The sequence below is a fragment of the Oryzias latipes genome, chromosome 9 (assembly GCF_053564925.1).
Source record: "Oryzias latipes strain Hd-rR chromosome 9, Olatipes_Hd-rR_3.1".
Classification (NCBI taxonomy): Eukaryota; Metazoa; Chordata; class Actinopteri; order Beloniformes; family Adrianichthyidae; genus Oryzias; species Oryzias latipes.
The window spans coordinates 6,716,733-6,743,125 of NC_136245.1; the positions used below are offsets into that span (position 1 = coordinate 6,716,733).

Here is a 26,393-nt window from a genome sequence, read left to right on the forward strand (position 1 = left end):
CACACAGATACTTTTACCCTCTTAACTCCACAATAGACTCCTAGGGGACAGGAGGATTTATAACTTTTCTTTTTCTGGGGATGCTTTTATTCAACCTTACCACACATTTGCTGCCAGAGCTGACACTGTAAAATATTTATAAAAAAAATAAAACATCAACAGAGAAAAAAGGCACTTTGCCTCTGGTGGTGAGTCAGCGGATTTCTCTTTATTACCTAAGTTATCTCAGGGGTATCAATGTGTACACTGGTATACTTATATACGATTTTGAACCTTGGAAAATAAGGGTTGGGAACGGCTTAGGAAACCAATCAAAGCTATACGTCACGGGAAGATGATATTCTGGTCTGATTGGGGTTCTATTTTTACTTTTAGCATTTTGTTTTCTCTGTAAACCTGCTTTTATTATTGATTCTGGGTTGGGTCCTTTGCCCAGCCTAAAGGGACAGCTACAGTTAAAGCCACAGTTTATCTTAATCATCTGTCTACTGGAAAATGTTTAACATCACAGTTTACAGACCAAACATTATCCTCACATAGTGTCTCGTCACATCCAATACTGCCAGGTCTTTGCAAACCTGTGGTAATATGTTGATTCAGCTTCAATTTATTTAAATGTTGAAAAACTTAATCAGGTGCTACAGACTTTAAAGCTTAAGTAAGCTTTAAATGGTACACCTTTGCTTTTACAGTGTTACCCCTTTAATTGCAAGAGTTATGTTCTAAAAATACCCCACAATATGTAAAATCTGGGAAGTTATATTTGTTGCTTAAGTATTTCACGTATCTATAAAAGATTTACTACTTGCATTAACAAATTTATGTTTGTCAGAACGTTTGTTCTTCATAGAAATCATAGAAAACGTCATAGAAATTTGCAATTGCAGATGTTTTAAGGCATCTGCAATTGCATCACCACTACACTCTTTATACATTATTTTTTAGGCAGATATGAAATTTTTTACACCTTTCTAAGGCCCAAAGCCAAATAAGTATAAGCTATTTGCCATATACAAAAATAGGCACAATTTTATAGAATGAAAACAGAGATCTTGAAGACTTAGGAGGATGTGACAACTCCAATGGCCATTCTGCACTGAATTACTCCCCGGACCAAAATACCAGCAACAGTTTGCAAAAACCTTGTAAAGACTTACAGAAAATGTTTTACCGCTGTCATTGCAAACAAAGGCTACATAACAAATTAACTTTTGTTTATTGACCAAATACTTATTTTCCACCATAATTTACAAATAAATTATTTAAAAATCAGACAATGTGATTTTCTGAATTTCTTTTCTCATTTTGTCTCTCATAGTTAAGGCTATAACTATGATGAAAATTACACACCTCTAATCGTTTTAAGTGGGAGAACTTGCACAATTAGTGTCTGAATACTTTTCTGTCCCACTATATGTGTGTGTATTTGTGCATGCCAGTGCTGTGACCTAGTAAGGTATGTTGAATTTCTCTTTCTCACATCCAAACTTATCCGAATGCGTCTTGTGTGAGCTTCATGTTTTTGAGTTTGTCAGAGTTGATTTCATGCCTTGCTGGCTTGAAATTGGGTATCGTTTGAAAAAGAGTTGCTGTGGGTGGCGACCATCCCATCTTTCAAAGTCAGTGTTAGGCTTTGTTCGGGAGATTAAAGTAAAAACTGAGATGCTCTCCAAAGCACCTCGCCAGCAGGATGAATGCACATACGTGTTTGTGGGCTTAGTTGTTTGTGTGTGTCAACCTGCTCTTACAAGAACACAACTTGAGTAGGAGACATGGTGGCTGGTTTATTTTTAACACAGCCTTAGAGCTTTAAGTCGTCCAGTTACTGAACAGCAGGGGCAGAATTCAAGAAGATACCTGCAATTTTCTTTCATCAGTCCTTGTGTGTGAACCAGCCTTGTTGTGGGAGTGCACATAATGAGATCCTGATAGAGAATTATGCTAATGTGCTATTGCTGTTGTGAGATGAGTGTGGTGTCATTGGATTTATTTGAAGATTCCCTTCGTGGCTCCTTCTGTGTGGGTGGCAGGAAAGTACAGCCAAGCACTCCGGCAAGAAAGACATTGAATTGGCTTTTGAAAGTGAAAATATTGTCTACTGACAAAGACATAACTGGAGGAGACGCATGAATGCAGATGTTTGTCCTCAGAAAGCTGATTTCAAAAAGGCTTTGGTGTTCCAACCTATATAGAATGTTGTGTGCCTGAAGTCACTTGAATAAGGCAACCTTTCTAGTATATAATCCTTTTTTAAGTGAGCTCATCTGAAAAAATGATAATGGTAAATCTGGCTCTAAATGTGTCCTCATTAAAAGAAAAGAAAAAAATGTGCTTCGAACATCTGGAACAACAATTGTTTTTAAAAATCAATTAAGAAAAGTGTTTTTTTTCTCTTGTCATCCCTGAACCTCTTAGTTATGGTTTTATTTTTTTTAAAAAGGTATGCAACTTTACAGTGTCCAGTTGCACAGATATAATGACCGTATTATTTATTTAAACAAGCAAAATATTATAATCTAAACAACTCTCATGTGCAAGCTCTGTTTTCTGTTACCTAGACAATGATTGTTGCTACCACTAATGTAATTAAAGTATTCTTGGTTGCAGATTTAATTTATGTGAAGAGTAGATTTGTGTCAGAGTTCCCTCCCTACTTCCTAACTACTAAAAAAAGAATTAATGCAGGACTATCCAGTGCCTTGGATTTTAAAAGCAATTTGGACAATATGCTCACTACCTTGTTTCTTTCTTTCTTTTTTTTCAAACACAAAAAAAGAGTTAAATAGACAAACATTACCAAAACAATGTGCTCAAAAACCAGAACAAAAACCTTGTATGTTTCCACCCCCTTTTACAACACGGCAGATATGGCGTCAATGATTCCCTGAAGTAATGCATCCACTGTGTTCAGATGATGAAAACATGGATGGTTTATTTAAAAACAAAAATTAAAATACATTTTTTTCTCTTAAAAAAATAGTTCAAAGGCAATGCATTCATGTCTATATTTGCCAACTTAGTGAGTATCGATACACACTGTTTTCTGCATAGACTTCTAGGAAATGTCTATGGATTTTGGAATTGTAGATTCGGGCACCTTGACAAAATGGTAAATGCACTCTGAAGAGCACTAAATAGTGAAGGAATTTGGACACAACCTGAACATAAGAAACTAAGTAGTTCATCCCATAACTACTCGCTTTAGAGGAAAATCACTAGGTTATGGTGTTGAGATAATTAGTTTTACAGACAGTTTACAGATGTTAATGACACTTTAAAAACTCTTTTAAACGTTTTTTAAAGTTAAACATTTGATAGACAGACAATGCCAATTGCATTAAATCTGTTTAAGTTTAAACCAACTGCTTTGTCTAACTTCATGCACAAACAGGGCATTACAGTAATATCTACTTTTATCATTTAACTTAAACATATAACTTCTTTTAATGTTAGTTGTTTTTTTTTTTGTATCATCCACATCCCAGTATTTTTTGAAACAACATTTGATCTTCAAATTGAATGCCATGAAAGTTCTTGGAATTTTAGGTCATTTGTTTTTTTTAGGTAAATTTTATTTCAAACCCCAAAAAACTGCCTATAAATTGCTCCACTACATATCAGTGTAGTGTCAGAAAGTCTTTAGTGTGTATAACTTTTCTTGCAGTTTATTTTACTCCACCAATGGCTGTGACAATCAAGGTGGGCTTTGTCCCACTGTCAATCACAAACGAGCTCCTGACTGATATTGAACTGTCCTGCATGATTGCTTCTGTTGTGCTCAGCAAAGCCAAAGAAGTAAAAAGGTTTTATGCTGCTGCTAAGCTGTAAACCCCACTGGGCTATCCTTGTCAATCCCACTGAGGCCAATCCTCCTCCCAATGAACCAGTGGTTCTGAAAATGCTCCCTACAGAACCTGAGGTGAAGCTCAAAATTATGCACAATTATGTCAGCTGGACCAAAATGTTTCTTCTCATGGATCAATCTCTGTTTACGAGACTTAGTTTTTTCAACCTTATCAGATTAACAAAAACATGGTCTGGGTGGAATAAACTTCTGTAATCCTCCTGTCCCTTATTTTTACTGTGAAGATTGTAATCAGTGTTGTCGGAGTCTATCCGTTCATAATTGTCTAACAGCCTCTTTGAAATGCCTTTCCTATAATTCTGTTTACTTAGCTTTAAGTGGCTTACAATTGAAATGCTACTACTTGTTACTTAAGTAGAAGCCAGTGAAATAATTTTTTTTTCTGATAGTGGATGTGTAAAAAATGGTTCTTGGCAGTTGTCAGCAAATAGTACATCTTCTGCCATTTATTCAGTTGTGGGCAGTAGTTTGAGGCTGCTAAAAAGCCGAAAGACAGTACAAGAAGTAAATCGGGCTCAGAATATAAAAATATTATCTGACAGGGTGGAAAAAATATATTATTGGGGCTAAACTAATTTTTAGTTATGACAATACAATAAAAAAAAGTTCTAAAAATACTGTCGCAAAAACTCTGTATATGCTTTTATCTGCAAGTCGCATTATTAATGCTGATTCAAATACTGCTGAGGTAGCACTCCTGTTGTTAGCAGCACAGAGAGCTCAGAACATACTTAGCTGTTCCCTAAAGGATTCTGTTCCTGCCAATTTTCCTTAAGACTGCTGCTCTTAAGACTTAGCGAAGGGGGTTTGAAACCATTAATTTAGACCGTGTCAGGTCTTCCTCAGAATTTCTGCATATTTAATCCTGTAAATCCCATTGATCATATCGGGCTCCTCTGCATGTCTGTTGGAGGGTGATCATATTCAGACTTCCTGCACCTGCTATTTCCTATCTATTTTTTGAGGATCATGCCATACACCTGTTCAGACAGGTCACTGGGGTTTCGGCCACTGGTGTTTCCCTGCCAGACTGCAGTAGTTGGATAGTTGGTCCAGTGTGTCCTTCATGACCAAGTCAAGTCTTTCAACCTCTGTGTGGTTTCCGACCCATGCCTGCCCGTTGCTCTTTGCTTGTCTGTGATCTTCAGTCACGTTACTAAGTTTCTCATCATTGCCTGCTACTTATTCCGAGTTACATTCCACGGATCAACAGGACTACGATCTTCAAGGAAGTGGTGCCTGTGAAGGATCTCTTTAAGACTGCAACTCTCACTTTTTCCTCCTGCAATCATCGTGTCTCTGCAGTGCCAACTATTCATCACTACACAATTGTCCACGGAGGGGTACTTCATCATTCTCTTCATTAGGTTTTCCTATTAAAGATACTTGACTGTTATTTTTGGTGACTGTTCTGTTCTGTCTACCTGGCTGTCTACCGATCACTGACTTAAGCTTGTAGTTGCCAAAAGTATGGATAAAAGATTTTAATGGGGCCCTTATTTAGCATGCGGACTGTGCTCATTCATGCTCAAATGAAATCCAGTGTCTCAGACGAAATGCACTAAATACATTTGTGGAGAAACAGGAACTGTTGATCTTAAATTTGATAGAGTGGTCAACATCACAAAAAAGTTTTAAATGTAAACATAATATATTAGCAGGGTTTGGTTTCTCTTGTTAGTCAGTTGAGTGACTGTTCACTGGAAGGGGACATTTGTAGCTTTGTGAAATAGAAGCAGCAATGAAATTTAGTTCAAACATTCATGATCACAGTAAGATCAGGTTCTTTGTCTTTTTCAATCACACAGTTCATCCATGAATGATCAAAGACTCTACACAAACAGGTTGTACCCAGGGGACTGGTGCGCTCCATGACATCTAATCTGAACTTGGATTTGAAAGAAATGTTGAAACAATTTAGATGAATACTTTTTCATTGTAATCCGTCACCAGCTCCTTAAATGTAGATTTAGGAAAAATTATTGGGTACCTTGGCTGTTGAAGTAACCTTTTTTGCATCTTTTATTGACCATAGGTAGGTTGGGATTCTTTTTACTCAGCCAAATGAAGAATCATTCAAATTGGGACAGCCTTGGTTGCAATTTACCAATACCAACAAATAACATCTGTTCAAATTTACACTTAGTTTGTACCTTAAATTAATGATCTATCATGGGCGGTAGTGGCTCAGGCGGATGACCAGCTCAGCCAATGATCGAAGGGTCGGCGGTTCGATCCCCACTCCCCCCAGTTGTAGTGCCTTTGGGCAAGACACTTCATCCTCCATGCCTCCAGTGTTGCTCCACTGGTGTGTGACTGTGCATGAATGGCCTGGTGATGGTCAGGTGGCCATAGGCGCAAACTGGCAGCCACACCTCTGTAAGTCTGCTCCAGGGCAGCTGTGGCTTCATCATTAGCTTACTATCACCAAGTATGAATGAATAATGGACTCTTTGAGCATCTGAAAAAGCACATATAAATATAATCCATTTGTGATGAATATTATTCTATTAAAGCTATATCAACACAAATTCACAGTTTTATTACTAGAGGTACATAGAAAATATTTTGGGGTTGACTACTAATTAGCTGGACATGTACTCAAGACTAGACTTAGTGGACATCCCTCGGCAGCACATGAGTCTCAGAATTACCACCTATTACAACAGTCTAATAAATATATTTCAGCAGAATCTGGACTTATTTACATTTCAAAATTCCATTCTTTCTATTTATACAGGTCTGAAGGTGCGTGAAGTGATGATAAACATTTCCCGCCAGCAAGTGGAGGACTTTCATGGGCCTGAGGACTACTGGTGTCTCTGTGTGGCTTGGAGCCACTTGGGCACCTCAAAAAGTCGGAAGGCGACAGTCCGCATTGCCTGTGAGTGTGGATTTCATTGATTTGCATTATTCTTTTGTTTCAAATTTTAAATTCCAAGAAAAGCAAACTGACTAACATGAAGGAATTATTTAGTAAAACAAATTTCTCAAGTTTCTACTTAAAGAAACAAATTAGTGAATTATCAAAAAACTTGGAGTGCAATTGCATTGTGGGTAATGCAAGATCGTGTTATGACAATGATAAATGCAGCAACATCTGGGGTACTGGTTCGCAGATTCTCTATTATAAATTTGACCCAATAGAAATAACTGAAGTATGAAAAAGGCCAAAATTAACAAGAGTCTTGAAATGTCAGGGCATGTTGGTTGCTCAGGCTTAGCTGGTTTCATTTAAATTGACTGCTCTTGTCATCAAGGAGACATTCTCAATTAATCTTAAATCGGAATTTCAATATTTCTGTAGTTTGGACATACTGTAGTTTTAAAGTCATGAAATTAATGGAGTCTAGTGAACTTTTTTGCATTTTGATGTCAGATTATTGCATTGTCAACCTCAATTAGCAGAGGCAAGCTGTGAAAGTAAACAATTATCAGCTCAAGTGAAAATAAATGCATAACGTCACCATCTATTCCCTAAGTGTGATACCCATGACATCTACTGAGTTAGTATCAATTACATTAGAAAAAATAAATTGTTATAAAGGTACTATTAGCTAAGTTAGCTGTGTTATCCGTGGGATGGTTGGTTTTCAAAAAAGCGCAAAGACTAACAAGTCAGCTGTGCCGAAAGAAAATAATCATGAATTTCTTTTTTAGTTTGAAATCACTCTTATTGCAGCAATCAAATACCAAACTGTGGGGTGGAGCTTGCAAGCTAAAATATGGCGGGTTCATTTGTTTGTCATGTGTTGTTTTCTTGTTAATTGCAGCGGTTGCGTTCTAAAAGTAACCCGCAATATGTGAAGTCCACAAAGTAGGATTACTGATGTTTTTAAGACTGTAAAACTCCTCACTACAAGCTTTATACACTTTCTTTTACAGACATTTAAACTCCCAAAGTTAAAACCTTCATAAAAAAAAACAAGTCCAGCAGGAGATAATGAAAACAAATATCTGATTGCAATTGAAAATGAATTTAAATGCGGCAAACTGAACGCATTCTGTATAAGAGACACGGTATGGTGAAGATTGACTACCAAGGTCAACAGCCAACCAGGACGCAGAACCACAGTGTCCTGTAAATAAATGAACATGCAAATACACCCAAAAGAAAAATCAGGTTAACAGTGAGACCGCGAAATGTGAACCGTAACATACTGAGGGACCACTGTACTGGTTTGATGTACACTCAAATGTTACGTGGTACATTTTATAAATTAGAGTTAACAGTTATCAGAGAATAATTGTGTCAGCTACAACTATTCCGTATTCTTTACCAAAGAAAAAAGACCCAAATAAAAAGACAAATGCAGCGTTTTAAGCATCTGGTCTGTTTTAAACAGAATTGAGCGGTCTGCATCTTTGCCTTATTTCTTCCATAGAAGTTAAATCAGATACATCAATTCCTCTCAAGCTAAAGCCATCTAATCTGTTTAGACACAATCAGTTTTTAACACATACTGGTGTCCAAAACCAATACTGCTGAGGTAAGGTGCTAGAATTTACCTGGAGGTCCTTTTCAGTATTGAGCGTATTGGTTTTACTTACTGGAAGCACGCAGAGAAAAAAAAATCTAGTGCTGGTAAACACCTAAAGAGCTTTCAAGTGTCTTTTACTCTGAAGTATTAAGTGGTCAAAAGCAGACGGGTGTGCTGTCTTTTATTTTGGATATTAAAAAAGAAGAATACAGTTTTGCTAGTTTGTTTACTCTGTTTTTCATTAGCAGACTAAACTAAACTACATGCACCCTATTCACAGTTGATTTTAAGACACTTTATAATAGATTTTTATTTGAAGAGTTTTAGTGCAGCAGTATAAACTATTGGATTCAGGCTTGAAAATTTAATTGTCTTTGTCAGTATTGAATCCAAATGATTGGCCAGATTAGATTAGAGCCCTTCATCTATTGAATGTATCCTACAAAGCACCTTGTGAACATATTACCTTCCACAGAGTTGGTGAATCTATTATCCTGTGCAGGCCATAGTGATTTTCCAAGGTCATGGAGGGGAAATTAGACCAAGCTGACTGTGACACCTGACAGTTGGTTCTTATCTCTTTACACAGACCTAAGGAAAAACTTTGAGCAGGATCCCCAGGGAAAGGAGGTGCCAATCAACAGGATGATTGTTCTGCACTGCCGTCCTCCGGAGGGAGTGCCAGCAGTGGAGGTAAGGCTACCAGCTTATGGTCCCACTGCGCTCCAAAAAATGTTAGAATTTGAAGGCTAATCTACAATCGTGGAAGAACTCTTCCAGCGCTTTAACCTGATATTGTATGTGTAGATAAAGAATACAGTGACACTGATGACAAGGTGCTGATGTAAAAATACGTTAAAAAAAAAGATTTCTTTTTAGTGTTTTTGAGAAATTATCTCTATGAAACTCACAGGGAGGACTTTCATACCGTAGTATATGAAATATATATATATATATATATATATATATATATATATATATATATATATATATATATATATATATATATATATATATATATATATATATATATATATAATTTTAAAATGTTTATTTTTTTAATTATATGAAATGTACATCTCAGAAATTTTTTTTTTACATTTCAATGAAGAATACTCAAAGGTGTTATATTTTTCAAAGATTGTGACTTTTAACTATCAACAACTGAATTAAAGATGAATGGAATGGAATGGAAACACAGATCTGACAATACAGCAGATTGTACAACAAATTAAAAATGATTCCAGTATTTTCTGCACTACAAGGCACACTCAAAAGCCTTAATTTAAAAAAGAAAAAAGACACTGCCCCCTTTAATCCTTATATATGGATTAATTCTGGTTGCTGATGATAAAGCTATTTTGAGAAGTACACTGTACTCTGTCAAAACGTTTGGTTGGGTGTTAATGTGAACATGCTAAAGCGGCTAATGAATAGCATTGTGAGACGTTTTTTTTTTTACGTGTTGCAAACGGGTTTGGAAGTTAGTCTCAGTAACATTAGTTTTAGTGGCATCGTCCTTTTTTTACGTGCTGCTAACAAAGTTGGGATTTAGAAGTTTTGTGAGCACGCTAACATGGCTAATGCTACTAAAGTGACTATTGTATAGCGTGTTAAACATGTTCTAGAATGCAGTCAATAAAGTCTGACTGACTAATGTATTTATCTTTAAGGTTTTTTGTCTTGGAAAATGGGGAGTTTAGTTCAGTGTACCTTATACAGTATATGACACAATTTCAAAATTAGACCGTTCGTTGACTGTGTGCCTAATAATCTGGTGCGCCCCATGATGCAGAAAGTTAATGTATTTATTTCAGTAAATTTTATCTGATTTTTCACACTATACTGAAGAAACTTGGATTTATTATTTTTTGAGTTTTAAGGTAAACTATTTCTGGACTTTGTGAATATTTTGGCAGTGTTTTGAATCATTTTTTTTTTCTCTCTGATGTTTGCTGTCACTTTCACATACATAATTTAAGCCACGCTTCAGCTGTTACGAGTCATGGCCTCTCATTTACACTTAAAAACACCAGAACTTTGGGTTTCAAAGGAGCCGACAGCAGCACTTGACTTTTGGTATAAGGTGCTCATGAGCCTTCAAGATTTATTCAGATGTTATCTTGCAACATTGCCTTCTTAAAACCAATCCAAACAATTCACATTTTTCCTCTATTAGTTTTTATTTTCAAAATGTTAATACCATATTTTACATTTAAAACCTGTTTCAAAATCTGTCCTGGGCAGTACATATACATGATGCTTCCTCTGAGTTTGCGTCCCTATTTCAGAGATTCTGTAGTAAACACGCTGAAAAATCTCCTCCTGGTAGGATTTGGAAAGCTCTTGAGTGGTTTAATTCTGCAAAGACTCAACAAGAAGACAGGTCGCAGAATCTGTGCTGCAGTTGTTCTTCTTTTGTGTTCTGGATGAATCATGCTGTTGTGCTTCAGTGGTCTCATGTTTTAAATATACAGCCATGCCAGCAGTTGTTCGGACAATATTTTAAGTCATGGTTCTTTGCCAAATTTTAATTAGAAAACTATTTCACCTACGCATTCATTGTTGGAATGATTTAAAAAAGATAAATATTATTCAGTCTTATCCTTATCAGAAACACAATGCCATCACGGCCCAGTAAGCTTAGAAATGCTTATCAGTGAACAGATAAAGGAACCAGCAAGTTAGCATACAGATTTAGGTAGAAGTATTAGATTTGATCAAAGAATTAGTTAAAACATAACTTCTATACCAGAGATTTGGACCAAAGTAAAGCTCACTGTCCACTTTGTTTGGCCAACTCCTGAAAAGTCACCTAGACTCTGGTGCAGACCAACAACCCTGCTTTGGTTTAGGTACACTCAAATGTGGTTCGCTTTAGTAATTCTCCAAAATGGAAGTAAATGACCCCAAAATGAACACTTGTTTTTTTTCTATTTTACCTTGGGGTATTGCCTTAGCACATAGGTAAAGACAGTAATGTAAATAAATGAAAGTCTAAGGTACTTGGGAATCACAGACTGCCAGACTTTCTCGGTCTGAATATGCCATAAAAGGGACAAAATAGTTATAACAAAGTCCCATTTCAATCATGGGATGGGAAGCAATAGTAGAGCTATCCAGCCAATAAGGTTTTATCCAGATTCCAGCTAAGACGAGGAAAAGGAAGATAAACATGGATCTATTTGTCTGCAAGTGGTTGCATCAGAATGGAGCAGAGCGGGGAGCTTGTGACCACGCAGTGTATTTTCCACGTCACAAATACAATATATTTCAAACGAAATTTTTTCATCTACTCCTGATTCTCAATGATTTGAATAAAATAACTAAAATAAAAATTAAACTTAAAAAATAAAAAGAAATACTCAGAAATGGAAATTGATGCATCATTTTATTTTGTCCTCCATCATTTGAAAAATGCCTCAAGAACATGTTAAATACTAAAAACTCTCTTTTTTTCCCCTGGAGTAGGTCTTCATGCGTTTCCTCCAAAATGGTGACAGAGCTCTTCTTCTTAGTGATGTTCACTTTTGCTGATTTGCAGTTAGAGCAGATCATTTCTACATAAGCAGTACTGAAGTATAATATTATTTATCCTGCTTTCAAAATGTTTTTCAAGATTTCTCAAGACAGACCCAATGCTGTCATGCTAGCATTGTGCAACACTAATGAATAAAAATGGTTGGATTGTAATAGCATCTTTCATCTTTATCATCTGTCCAATAATTAATAAAAGTAATAAAAGATGAGTGACTATTGTTAAGAACTCTGGTTGGTTATCATCAACTCAATCAGTTTCAGCACCTATGAAATATTGAAATAGGATCCATGAGAGGATCCTTGTTTGCTAGTATGATGTTTTAGAGTAAATGTGCACTATGGTATGAGGGGCCGTATAAGACATTATTTATTCTGAACCATTCACATTCATACATTCTTGCTCTCACAGTCATATATACTCTCTTTCGCATACATATATTCTCTTACGCATCCATATATTCTCTCTCTCACATTCATACATTCTTGCTCTCACAGTCATATATACTCTCTTTCGCATACATATATTCTCACTTGCACATCCATATATTCTCTCTCTCGCATGCATATATATTCTCTTACGCATTCATATATTCTCACTTGCACATCCATATATTCTCTCTCTCGCATGCATATATATTACTTTACACATACATACATTCTCACTCTCATTGTCACTCTTAAAAAAGAATGTATGTATGTGAAAGACAAGTATATATGAACGTGTGAGGAAGAGTTTATATGTGTGTGTGAGAGAGGAGTATGCATGAAACGGAAGTTACTTTGCATGAAAAGGAAGGCACTTTGAATGAAAAGGAAGGCACTTTCAATGAAACGGAAGGCAGATGATTTCTCGTGCTCTGATTGGACGAGAGGCCGCCACCTCCCATTTTGAACAGACGCTAACACGAACCAATAAGAAGGCCATCGGAACCTTAAGAAATATTTTATCTTCACCTCAAGTGGTCACAAATCTGTCTGCATCTCTAGAGACACAAAGGAATGTCTCAAATACCAATAATGGTAATAGAAGTGCCACGGAAACAGAAAATCCGTATCCACCTTATTCCTAGCCCCCATGAGCCTTTGCGTGAATTATGGGCGACACTTCCTGTAGACGCTGGAACACGCATTTACATTAAAACAAATTCCTCTTGTTTTCGATCCATAACTACATATAAATGTGGGAAAACCAGCTGTCATTTCTTAAAAAAGGCAACGGTGAGGTGGAGATGAAATATTTGTTAAGGTTCCGATGGCTGCAGGACCCCCGTGGCTACTTCTTGCCGGTTCGTTTTTTAAAAAAAATAAACTTTATTAACAATATCTTGCACATACAAAATACCAAACACAAAACTCCACTGTGTGCAAAATACAATCTTCACGTTCGCCATGAGAATGAACAAAAAAACATAATGATAACCATGTAAAACAGGTTATGCAAAAAGAAAACAAAAATAATAAGGCAAAGGAATCTGTTAAAGTTTCAGGAGAGACCATGTTTCAACTGTTCTGACAGCTTTTTTGTTAGTGGAAGATTTAATACTGTTCACATACAAAACCATTTCTTTCTGAAAAACATAAAACACGGTTTTTTTGTTGGCATATTTACACTTGTGTATAAAGTATTTAGCCATAATTATAAGTAAATTAACTACATATATTTTTTCTGCATTAAGTCTTTCTTGTGTAAAATATCCCAAAATAATATGCTCGTAAAATAATCTATAATCTTCACATAGATGAGTTCTTATAAAATGTATCACATCTTTCCAAAATAGTTGAGTGAAAGAGCAAAACCAAAAAAGATGAGGCACAGTTTCTGGTGAGGAATGACAGAATGAACAGTTTATGTCCAGATCTTTTTTAAACTTAGTAAAGAAATGTTTCACTGGATAAAATTTGTGAAGAATTTTGAAAGAAATTTCTCTGATTTTATTGGTGATGAAATACTTTTGTGGCAGGGTCCAAACCTTTTCCCACTGAATTCTACATCCAAAGCTGTTCCAGTATGAGATAACATACGGTTTTGTGGCAATCTCATTTTAAAACAGAGAACGGATACTTTGATTATTACTGCTAGCTAAAAAACATACCTTTCCACAACACAAGTCTGTTAATTTGGGATTTCTTGCTTGTTCATGTTAGCGTCTGCACTGTAATCCCTAGCGAGTTGACTGAACTTAAAAATTATTTTGTAACAGATTACGCAACAGTTAAGTTATATTATTAAAACTTTTAAGTTAACATTTATTAAAATTCATATTGTCAGTTGGCTTACATTTGTATTATTTCATATAAAAAATATTAAGATTCCTCAACTTATAAAAGAGAGATTATTTACTTAAAGTTTTTAATATTTTCCAACTAAAAAACGCTTTAACTAACTATATTTTTATATTACTCAACTCATAAAATATGTAAAATTCACTCAAATGCTTTATAAATTCTTTAACTCATTAAATGTGTAGCATTGAAAATATTTAAAATTCTTCAGCTTAAAATGTATTCTAAACAGAGATATTGATACTGCCCCACTACATTTTAAAGGCTAACATTGATAAAAACCAACAAACGTGAAGGCCACACAATAGTGATTGCTTAATACACTTTTTTTAATTGCTCTTTAAAAAAAAGCACAAATATCAAGAGGATGAAGAAACAATCAGTGAAATAAAACTGCATTATAAGAGTGCCACACAACATATTGACAAAAAGAGTTGGTTTTGTATTTTACGGCAGAAAAAGCAAATGATCACAACAAAACACATTAGTTACATAACACTTAAACCAACAAATAGTCCATTCTGGAAGACTCACTCAACGAAACATTCTTCAGCGTCAATAAATGTCCTTTCAGTGGTTTGCTGTCCTCAAGGCTCAAGACAGCATTCTGAATAAATATGAAGGCAAGTTCAAGTTTTTTGGGGTGCTGTAGGTCCAGAGCATAGATGTCCCCGAAGAGTTAGAAGAAATTAGTCAGCCAGATCTGTGGGACCACTGACGGCAGCATCCGGAGCGTCACCACGACAACTGAGAAGATACCCACAGCAGTGTCTGTGAGGTCTGGTATTCTGGAAAATACAAAACAAAAAACACAGATGAGTTCAGACCCTCAAAGATATTCATCACACTAATGTCCAAAACTGACATTCCTGCCATCTGTCAATGGGAATCTTTTCATGCTAACATTCTGTTAGCTTTTAATCAACTGGCTATGATGTTTTAAGGACCAACTCCAATTAAAATTGTGTTTTTAAAAAGTTCTTTAGCATTTTTCTGAAGGAGGACATTTATAAAATAATTTAAGACTAAAGCTTCATTTTTCTTTATTCAAATAATGATGGATCAGGATCAGAAAAGGTAAACGAAAAGGTTCCCACTCCTTCCAATCAGGAGTCCCCGATGTTCGCCTTTCATCTTCCGTCTCAGTTTTAAAACCATTTAAAAATATCACTCAGTTTACAAACTACAAACAATTGCCCTATTTATTATGTCACTCAATAAAATCTCAATCAATATTAAAGGATTAGTGAAAACCATTGACAGGGAGTCGTGTGCACTTACTGTACAGGTCTTGAAGAAGTTGGAGGCATCTTCATGCAGATAAACAGGAAGTGCAAGGAGGACAAGTGCCCGTCTCATGTTCAGGTCACGCTGGTCCTAAAAGAATAAAAAGAAATATCCATTACCTTTGAAGCAAATGCAGAGCAAACACTTCCAATATTTACTTAAGGAACTTTAAGAAATAATAAAATGATACCTTTTCTAGATGTCTATTTCTAGTAAGAGGACAATACAGTGTTTATGTCATGATCCACTTCAGGTCAAAGACCCAAAGTCATTTGAAGGCAAGTTACACCGTGGCTTCTTACAGCTGTTTTTTACAAATGATTTGTTATCCGTTTTTGAATTATGCACATTAGAAATTCACCTGGAGGTCATAAATCCTAACCAAGCTGGCCAGTTCCTGTCTGTTTTGGTGGACTTAGTCTCAGAAAAGGGCAGCTTTAAGTTACACAAACATGTAAAAACTGCACAATTTCCTCTGACTGCATCTACTCTACATAAATCCATTTCAGATCTTGACAGATGAGTTTTCATGGTTTCAAATGATGGAATGGTGCTAATGCAACATCATTTTATTATTGTAATATACTGTCATAAAGACATGACAATATTCCAAAGTGTCTCCACATACATGGCAGTGGAAACACTTTGGAATATTGGCTATGTAGTACTGCAGTATTATATGTAGTACTGCATAGTGCCAAAGTAACAGAACACAACTTGCACCTCCATTCCATTGTGCCACCTTCAGCCTGCAATCTAAATATGTTTAGTTAAATTGTAAATAATTTCAGCTCTATTTAGACCTTTGGCTAGTTAAAATGTGCATAAATGTTTCCATGCTGCCGTATAAATCTAATAATGGTAATAGTTCAGGATGAATGTATTAAATAAGTATAAAACTCACCCACTGACAGGTCTTTTCTGGTGAAATGGTGACTTTCTGGTGAACTTTCTGAAGTTCAGTATCTGAAAAAGTCCAAAAGAGATTTTTCAATGTTAAAAAATGTTTCAATTATATTCTGATCAAAAAACATTTATTGCACTACACAACCTATTGCATTTTTTGTTTTTTTAAAATAGCTCTAGACAAATAACTGAGACAAGTTACCTCGCTGGCCTTGGCGTCTACCTGGAGGTGAAACACTGAACACTCTGTAGTTCGGTACCTGAACACAACACGAGCACGTTGATTAATTTATTTTTACAAAAACCTTTTTTATAACGGAGATCAGTGATTTATAAAAGCTTAAAGCTGCATTCAAAACCCAATGCTTCCATGTAGCAACCAGGCTTAAAACTGTTGGCGGTAGCTCCTCCCACACAACCGTTAGAGGCTTTGAGTGACATTTTTGGACAAATGTCCAGCAGCAAACTTTAGCCACAGACAGAGGCCTCCAACGCGAATTTCACACGCGGATCATGTTTAGTGTGATTGCAGCATAACAGATCATTTCTACCTCTGAAAAAAAAAAAAAACCTCATCACTGTCGTAATTTACGGGCAGAAATGCATTTTGGGTTTGGCTCGCCATACGTCTGCTATGACAAACTAATCATGTATACATTTCCACATTAATCTCTAAAACAATCATAACACACATATGTTTAAACAACAGTAAACCACATTTACGGTAGTATAAGAGCATTTTTAAAGCATTCATTCATAAACCATGAACGATACTTACCAAATTAAATCAGGGCTGAAGACAAGACGGCACCATCAGCGATGAGGCGGATGAAAAAAAAACCCGAGGTTGGGGCGTCTGGAAGCGGGTCGAAATCGCAACGCTTTGCAGAATAATAAAATGCTCGACTTTCAATTTCAAACGTCGCATACTCGCATTCGGCAAATCCAACATGGCCACCTGAGCTAACGTAGAGAAAACGAAAGACCCTCCCACCAGTACGTGATGACGTCATAACGCTACTTCACGGATCTTAAAATTTTTGAGTGCCAGATACAAATAAGCTTTAAAATATTTAGCACTGTTAAGTTAAATTTGAAAAAATCTTGATAGAGCTTAATACTTTATAGTTGAATCAACTACAAAATGACATTTAAGTTGTGTAACCTTAATAGTTATGAGTCAGTACAAGTGATAGGGTTTAGAGTGTGTTCAAAATGGGAGGTGGCGGCCTCTCGTCCAATCAGAGCACGAGAAATCATCTGCCTTCCGTTTCATTGAAAGTGCCTTCCTTTTCATTCAAAGTGCCTTCCTTTTCATGCAAAGTAACTTCCGTTTCATGCATACTCCTCTCTCACACACACATATAAACTCTTCCTCACACGTTCATATATACTTGTCTTTCACATACATACATTCTTTTTTAAGAGTGACAATGAGAGTGAGAATGTATGTATGTGTAAAGTAATATATATGCATGCGAGAGAGAGAATATATGGATGTGCAAGTGAGAATATATGAATGCGTAAGAGAATATATATGCATGCGAGAGAGAGAATATATGGATGTGCAAGTGAGAATATATGTATGCGAAAGAGAGTATATATGACTGTGAGAGCAAGAATGTATGAATGTGAGAGAGAGAATATATGGATGCGTAAGAGAATATATGTATGCGAAAGAGAGTATATATGACTGTGAGAGCAAGAATGTATGAATGTGAATGGTTCAGAATAAATAATGTCTTATACGGCCCCTCATACTATGGCTCTTGCTGCTGCCGCTTCAAATTGCACACTGGACAGAATGTGAGCCTCCAGTTTGGAGAAGAGTTGATCCCAATTTGGAAATAATCATGTCAGCAGTGATGTCAGTAGGAGAAATGAGTCTCCAGTCACTCAAAGTGAAGTTCCTGCATGTGCTAACAGCAGCTAAATGTAAGACTGTAGAGTTAGAATGTCTGTGGTTCTCTGAAGGGTTTCAACTGCGCCCCTAAAGCTGTTTGTTGATTTCTGATGTGACAGAGATGGCTTTTTATTTAGACAATATCGCAGTGTTGATCCTGTGTTTGAAATAAGGACGAAAGCCAATTATTTTTTTAACTTGTGGGGGCCCCTCCGACACCGGGGAGCATGAGAGACGCTGGCATCAGGGCCTGAAGGCCACAGGTCCCGCCGAACCGGGCAACAGCCATTGGGGCCATTGGCGCTGGACACTGAGACATGGGCCAAGGACGAAGCCAGGGCCCAGAGGGCCCAGGAGCCGCCCACCACCCAGCTGGAGCCGGGTTGGTGAGCAATGCGAATACAGGCCAAAGCAAAACCAAGCAGCCCAAAGATTACGACGCAACCTAAGCTCTACCCCTACCCCCCACACACTACATTATCCTCTACATCCCCCTCATCCAACACCCTCCTCAACCCCTCCTCCTGTATTCGCCCCCGATGCCTTCCCCACCCTGCAAAAGGGAGGGTAAGCCCCAGCGGGCCTTGGCGAGGTTGCCCCTTTGGCCTATCCCCACCTAAACAGGTACATAAATTAATCAAAATACCCAAAATGATTATTACAATTTCCAGTCTTTGGTAACTGTGTTCTTCAGCATAAAAAGCTGCTCCACCTTCAGCCACCTGTTTGGACCAGGAAGAACTCAAGAGGAAACCTAAAGGAAATGAAATACAACACATTATTAGTTACCCCAAAATAAAACAGAACAAGCAAACACGTGCTACATAAAGTTAATCCTGCCATACTGAAAAAACAAATTAAAATTGTGAGTGTAAATCTGTTGCTAAGGTACCATGGGTGTAACTGAAAAAAACAATGAATGATGAGGAGAGTACGCAGAACTCAGTGGAGAATTCATGTTTCCTTTTTTTATATAAATAATAAAGTAGCCGTGCATTATTAACATGTTCATTTAGATAAACCAACCCTAATAAACTGTGTGTGGAGGCGAGCCTGACTGTTGCTGGCAAGTACCGCTCAGCCTCCTGCACAAGGTCTTTCCCAGATAATGAGGTGACATTCCGTGTCCTGACGATAAAAGTCCGATTGTATGGATTGGGGCATGGCTGATTCACATTCAAGAATTCAAGAATTCAAAAATTCAAGAATTCAAGAAGAACTTTATTAATCCCCGAAGGGAAATTTAGTTGCAGTAGCAGCACTAGGGAAAAGGGGGGGAGGGGGGGGGGTAAAGACAAACACAGACACAAAAAATACAGAGAGTAGAACAGGACAAAAATTGAGTAAAATACAATTTGAAAAGTGTAGTCTGTGACTAGAAACTAGAATTTTCATGTACATCCGAGTCTGCCAGATGAGTTGTGGAGTCTAATGGCTGATGGCAGGAATGACTTCCTGTATCGTTCTCTGGCACAGCGAGGGTGTATGATCCTGCCACTGAAACTGCTTCTCAGGTTGTCCACCTCCCTGAAGAGGGGATGGGAAGGATTGTCCATGATGGTCCCCAGTTTAGCCAGTAGTCTGTCCCCAACCACCTCTTCCAGCTTGGCAGGCTTGAGGCCAATGACAGACCCTGCTTTCCTAATGAGTTTATTCAGTCTGTTGGCGTCCTTTGCTTTGATGCCAGCACCCCAGCACACTGCAGCAAAGAAGATGGTGCTTGCCATGACAGACTGGTAGAACATGTAAAGCATCCTGCTGCAAACATTGAAGGACCTGAGTCTCCTCAGGAAGTAAAGTCTGCTCGTGCCCTTCTTGTAGACGGCCTCGGTGTTTGTGGACCAGTCCAGTTTATCGTCTAGATGTACTCCCAGGAACTTGTAGGACGAGACAACTTCCACATCCGTCCCACCGATACAGACTGGGGGAGGCGAAGACTTTCTCCTGCTAAAATCAATCACCATCTCTTTAGTCTTGGCCACATTTAGCTGCAGGTAATTTTCCCCAGACCACCTGACGAAGCGCTCCACGAGGCTCCTGTACTCCTCCTCCCATCCATCTTTCACACACCCGACTACAGCTGTGTCATCAGAGTACTTCTGGAGGTGACAGAGCTCAGAGTGGTACTGGAAGTCAGCTGTGTATGTGGTGAATAGGAAGGGGGACAGCACGGTTCCCTGAGGGGCTCCAGTGTTGCTTGTCAGGGTGTCAGACACACAGCTCTGCAGTCTCACAAACTGAGGTCGGCCTGTCAGGTAGTCCTCAATCCATGAGACCAGGGGGGCATCCACCTGCATCTTCTCTAACTTCTCCCTCATCAGTCTCGGCTGGATGGTATTGAAGGCTGAAGAAAAGTCAAAGAACATGATCCTCACTGTGGTGTTAGGCTTTTCCAGGGAGGAGTATGCTCTCTGCAGCAGGTATAGCAGTGCATCCTCCACTCCCACCTTGGGTTGGTATGCAAACTGCAGTGGGTCTTGGAAAGGGCTCACCAGGGGTCTGAGATGTGACAGCACCAGCCGCTCCATGACCTTCATAACATGGGAGGTCAGTGCTATAGGCCTGTAGTCACTAGGCGACTCTGGATGGTTTTTCTTTGGCACAGGGACAAGGCAGGAAGTCTTCCACAGCACTGGGATCCTCTGAAGGTTAAGGCTCAGGTTGTACAGATGCTGAAGTACACCACATAGCTGGCTGGAACAGTTTTTGAGTACCCGGGGACTGATGCCATCAGGTCCAGCAGCCTTACGCTGGTTGAGCCTCTCCAGCTCCCTCCTCACCTGAGTGGATGTGATGAGAAGGCCATTTTGGGAGGAGGGGGTGGTGGAGCCTGTTTTTGGGTCTGTGAAGGATGTCAGCTGTGGGGAGGGGGGTGGGGATTTTAGAGGTGCTAATGATGATGATGATGGCCCTGGAAGATGAGTGGAAGGTGTCCAGTGGTCGTTCAGAGGATAAATGGGTGGATTGATGAGGGAGGGGGAGCTGGTGTCAGACCTGTTTAAAAACTGGTTTGAATGCCGTGCAGGGCAGCTGGGGGAGGGAGGTGGGGGAAGCTGATGTGTTAATGGCCCTGGAAGGTGGGAGGAAGACCGTTGATCACTCAGAAGAGGAGTAAGGGGACAGCTGGGGGAGGGGGAGCAGGAATCAAACCTATTGAAGAAATTGTTCAGCTCGTTGGCTCGATCCACATTTCCTTCGGCTGCAGGTTTTCCCTTCCTCTGAAGGCCAGTGATTGCGTCTCCGTAGGCGTCTTTACACTCCTTCAGGCTGCGTTTCAGCTCCTTCTGAACTCTAGTGAGCTCCACGCGGTCCCCAGCCATGAAGGCCCTTTTCTTTTCATTTAGAAGGGCCTTCAGTTCACGTGTAACCCAGGGTTTGTTGTTCGGGTAACATCGCACCCTCTTGGACGGGATGGAGTTTTCCGTGCAGAATTTGATGTAGTCCGAGACACAGTCTGTTAGTCCATCCAGATCGTCACCATGACTTTCATACAGAACAGACCAGTCTGTGGTTTCCAGGGCATCCTGCAGGCTTTCCGTGGCACCGTCAGACCACTTTGTAATATTCCTCACAGTGACTTGTTTCTGTTTGACCACCGGTATGTATGATGGGGAGAGCAGGACCAGGTTGTGGTCAGACTTGCCCAGTGGGCGAAGTGCAGTGGATGTGTATGCGTTGGTGACATTAGCATACAGTAAGTCTAAAGTCTTTTTGTCCCTTGTTGTGCACTGGATGTATTGATGGAATGTGGGAAGAGTGGAGGAGAGGCAGGCATGGTTAAAATCCCCTGTGATGAAGAAGAAGGCACCAGGGTGTTTAGTATGCAGGTTGGCAGTGACTGAGTGGATGACGTCACAGGCCGCGTCTGCTTTGCCGGTCGGAGGAATATAGACGTTGATGGCGATCACGTTTGTAAATTCCCTTGGCAAGTAGTATGGGCGAAGTCCGATGGCAAGGAGCTCCACATCGGGATTGCACACACGTTCCTTGACGTGGATGTGCTCCGGTTTGCACCACCTTTTGTTTACGAGTAAAGCAAGCCCCCCTCCTTTCTTCTTGCCGCTCGCGGCGGTGTCTCGGTCCGCTCGCACTGTATGGAAGCCCGTGATCGTCACGTTTGCGTCCGGTGTCAGTTCGTGAAGCCACGTTTCAGTGAAACACATGACACTGGCCTCTCGATACTCCCGCTGGGTCCGTACGAGAGCCCCCAGTTCATCCATCTTATTAGGCAGGGATCTGACGTTCCCGGTGATGATCGCGGGGACGCAGGGTTTAAATCGCCTCCTCTTCATCCGTCGTTTAACTCCTGCTTTGCACCCTCGTCGTCTCCTCCTCAGTTCCTCCGGGAGTAAGAGTTTCTCTCCAGTTTTGAAGGTAGGTGGATTATTTAGCGCCAACAGCTGATCGCGTGTGTAAGCTATGCAGGGAGCCATATCAGCTTGGCTGCGGGGGGCCATGAGTTAGTCCAGGCCCCCGAGGGCGAGAAAAGGACGGAAAAAAGGGAAAAGTATCCAGAAATCTTCAGTGGTGTGCTATGCTGGTAGTAATAAAAAAAAGCAAGCTTGGTGCAAACACAAAGACAAAAAGTGACTAAACGTACATAAACACATAGGAAACACATAGGAAAGAGAAAAAGACAAAGAAGCCGGGAGCTGCTACTACAGGCAGCCGCACGGGGCAGCGCCAAGGAAGTGTTAACCTGACCTGACATGGCACCGTTGTGGTCCATCCTGTGGATTATAGGCCTATAGTAAGACATATCACACATCTCCTGTTGTCTTTCTGGGCTGAGCTTGGTCAAGTCCTGTTGGAAGAAGCCTAGCCAGCAGACGTTCACCTGGAACCTCCAACTTCATACAAGTTGGAGATCCCATAGATGGAGCCTAGGAGATTTCAGTCCAAGTAACGTAGTGGACTTTGTTTTTGTTGACTTTTATTTTTTGTTGTTCTTCATCTTTTGGCATATCCTTTCTAGGGGTCGCCACAGCAAATTAGCGTTCACTAATTCGCACAGGTGGTTTGCCAGAGATTTATACACTGTTCCTGACACAACCCTGTATTTTATCCGGGCTGGAAACCCGCACAGTAAATATTTTGACCCTTTTTTGTGTTTGATAAAATGCCAATTGTTGCTTTACATTTGTCCACAGCTCATCCATTAGATTATTTCTACTCCGTTTACATCATGTACCAACTGGCTACGGTGGCTGTTTTGGTCCAGTTGTTCCACTCCAAAAACGGATTGTTCTCAGACTTAGGATTCTGGGAGCGAACCGAATCTCAGTCCCATTGGAAACAAACTGAGACCACCACCGAAGATGGGTCAGAGAGCGGTTCCTGGTCCGGACCAGGGCCGGCTTGGGTGATTTCAGAAATAAAATTTGTTAAAATTTGTTTGACAATCTGGAAAAACAAACTCTGGCTTACTTTAAGCGGACCTAATGTGTCCAGTACACCCATAGTGTCTTCTGACATGATCCCTGCATACGTTTCTATGGAGGTGACAAAGGTGCCTAATCTGGAGATAAGCTTCCTTTTGTGTCTTTTCCACAGTCATCTGCGGGTTTCCAGAATAGGAGGTAGAATGCTGCCTCATTTTTATATGGAAACATTATTCAACACTTTGCACAACATTAAGGCACAGTTTTTTTCAACAAAATCTTGACAATAAAAGCTCATTACAGCCTAGAGAAGGGTGATGAGTCACAGAAGCCACCAGCAGACTGTGCAAGGTGGCAACATCTTAATCATTGCTCCCCTCATAAGTCTCGACGATGGCTGTGGTGTCTCTTGTTCACAGTGGCCTTCAATCCTCTAATTGCCCCCATATCAATGCATTTCTTGGCAACTAATCATCAGTAAATGACATCTGAATGAGCTGTGTCTATATGTGTAGGTAGATAAGAGGGTATGACTGCTGTGTGGAGCTAGAGGGGAGCTGACCTTCACGGGGAGTCTGAGTAATGAAATCAAGGAGGAAATCCTAACGTCTGGAAACCCCTCTGTCAAGGCTGACACTAATGACCGAATCCTAATTGAAACAAATGTGCCAATTAGCAAATTCATTTTTTACGTTCACTGTCTCACTTACCAGGCTAATTTGTATATGTAACTTTATCTCACCTCAGCCCAATTTCTTTACATCCCTCTTTTTTCTCCATCAATTGATGAATCTTTTCATTTTCCCCCAGGACATGTTCATGACAAACAGCTAACTAAAATGTAGCATAGTGCCAAAACCGGAGAGGGTCAACCAGTGGCCTCTTTAAGCCACAAATGTTTCTGGCTAAAATTGAATGTAATCACTAAATGTTGGAAGTTGGGATGTGAAAAGAAATTAAACTGAGGCACTCACTACTTTTGCATGAGAGCCCACTTTTTGTCCTGAAAGCCTAAGAGTTTGATGGTTGTTGAGAAGTATCTCCAGTGCTGTACACTTCGAGACAGAAATCGCTGATGTTGTTCTTGGTATTGATTGAGTTTGAGGTTGTTTTTTTTGGCCCAAATTGCTTCAAATACCGCCTGAAGCACTTTTGACTTCACTGTTCACATAATTTCCAGCTCCTCTAGCATCCCTCTGTTTTTCTTTAGCTTCATCCTAATGTTCTCAATGTTAGGATAGCCACATTTATCACTATGAGTATTTTCTTCTGTTTGTCCATTGCTGTTTAGCCATCACCATTACCAAATAATCTTAGCATGATCGTTTTTCACTGCTTTTAAGGACAGTTTCCACCTTGACCTTGGGCCATCCAAACAGTACTTGGCACATAAGTACCCTTCTGCAGATTATTGTTGGTGATAAATGGTTTGGTTGCTAGAATTTCACAGCTCTTAAGTTCTAAATTGTCTCTGAACAATTCAGAACTTAAGATGCTGTGTGGGCGTCCTTGCTGGTGTTGTAGATCTCAGCATCTAATAAATATTTACAGGGTCTGTTTCACTATGCCTTTTTGTACCTGCAGGGGGATTATATTATGAAATGGCTTGTCCAACCATGATGTTTCATTTACTTTCATCTTTTTCTACTTTTGTTTTTTCTTCCTAATGTTTTTACAAAACACTTCATCTATCTTGTTTCTGTCTTGTTGATTTACGAATGGTCCTGTTTTCTCCTTCATTCCTACAATATTTATTCTCCTACCTACTATCTGGACAATTTTTTTTAGACCAAATGTTATATTTGTATTATTGTTTAATGTCTTAATAAACAATAACGGTCACAAATTTCAAGAAAAAGTTTTGTTTTCATCCATGTGTGAAAAAGTATGTCAGTAAAACACACCAAAGAGTACAACTGGATTAGTTGATTTTATTTTATTTATTTCAAGCATTGTAGTCAAAACAATAAAGAATTTACACATATTTATCAAACTCATTGCAGAAATGACAAAATGCATAGATTAAAAAAACAGAAAATAAAACAAACAAAGACAATTAAATCACATTTGCTTAATTAAATACAATGATCATTAACTAAAGTCAAGTAGAGCTTGATTTATTGCTTTAAGGAGTGGGAAGAAGCTAACTTATATAATCCCACCCCTACTCAGTTCATTAATTTTATAGTTTTACAGTTTTTGAAATCCAGTTCTGATCAGATAAGATTCTTTTCAAAATATCCAGTGCCTAGTAATGACTGATTATCTTCAGAAAAAAAAATAGCACGATTTCAGTAAAACAGTAACTGTACCGATATGTAATAATCATTGTTTAGCATTAGAACACATTATCACATTAAACCAAATAATTATTGCTACACATTGTAGATCAAGTAAACAAAACCAATAGCTTCTTGATTGTAATTAATTAAGGGCACTGCCATTGGATAACTAGTGCTGCCATTTATGGGATAAAGCAAAACCCATGCAAGAGAGGCCCAAGTCCAGGAATTTTGCACGTAATGCATTTTAAATGTCAAGCATAGTCAATACATTACAACAGACTTAGGACTTTTTTGCACATAATGAGATAGCTTTTCCCTTGAAGACCATAGAACATATAATATCTCTATTTAAAAAAAAACAGTTCCTGATTTGGACCAGCTGTGAACACTCATCAACTACCAGCGCTTCATAAGGAGATCCAGTTCCAGCATTTATCGCCAGTTGGTTGCCCCTGATGGTGC

The 26,393-nt window shown here is 38.8% G+C and overlaps 2 protein-coding genes and 1 long non-coding RNA gene across 5 annotated transcripts in view; 1 reads left to right on the forward strand and 2 right to left on the reverse strand.

Annotated features, from left to right (window-relative positions):
- The window catches only part of unc5db (unc-5 netrin receptor Db), a 199,282-nt gene that overhangs the window by 88,967 nt on the left and 83,922 nt on the right, over positions 1 to 26,393 (forward strand). For both annotated transcript variants that reach the window (XM_020706238.3, XM_078952552.1), the window contains exons 3-4: positions 6,606 to 6,749; positions 8,936 to 9,039. In XM_020706238.3, coding sequence (XP_020561897.1) covers positions 6,606 to 6,749; positions 8,936 to 9,039 — 248 coding nt within the window. The remainder of the gene's footprint in view (positions 1 to 6,605; positions 6,750 to 8,935; positions 9,040 to 26,393) is intronic.
- Positions 14,591 to 17,275, reverse strand: LOC144994397 (uncharacterized). 2 transcript variants are annotated; one of them, XR_013657933.1, is made up of 5 exons: positions 17,141 to 17,275; positions 16,565 to 16,622; positions 16,361 to 16,422; positions 15,451 to 15,546; positions 14,591 to 14,957 (listed from the first exon to the last, which is right to left on the reverse strand). It is a non-coding gene; the product is annotated as an uncharacterized LOC144994397 (long non-coding RNA). The 2 variants fall into 2 exon arrangements; XR_013657932.1 differs by lacking the exon at positions 17,141 to 17,275 and having other exon boundaries at positions 16,565 to 17,022.
- LOC144994399 (uncharacterized) lies at positions 19,474 to 22,949 on the reverse strand. Its single transcript, XM_078952171.1, has one exon. The coding sequence runs from the start codon at positions 22,720 to 22,722 to the stop codon at positions 19,657 to 19,659; it is 3,066 nt and encodes a 1,021-aa protein (XP_078808297.1). The 5' UTR covers positions 22,723 to 22,949; the 3' UTR covers positions 19,474 to 19,656.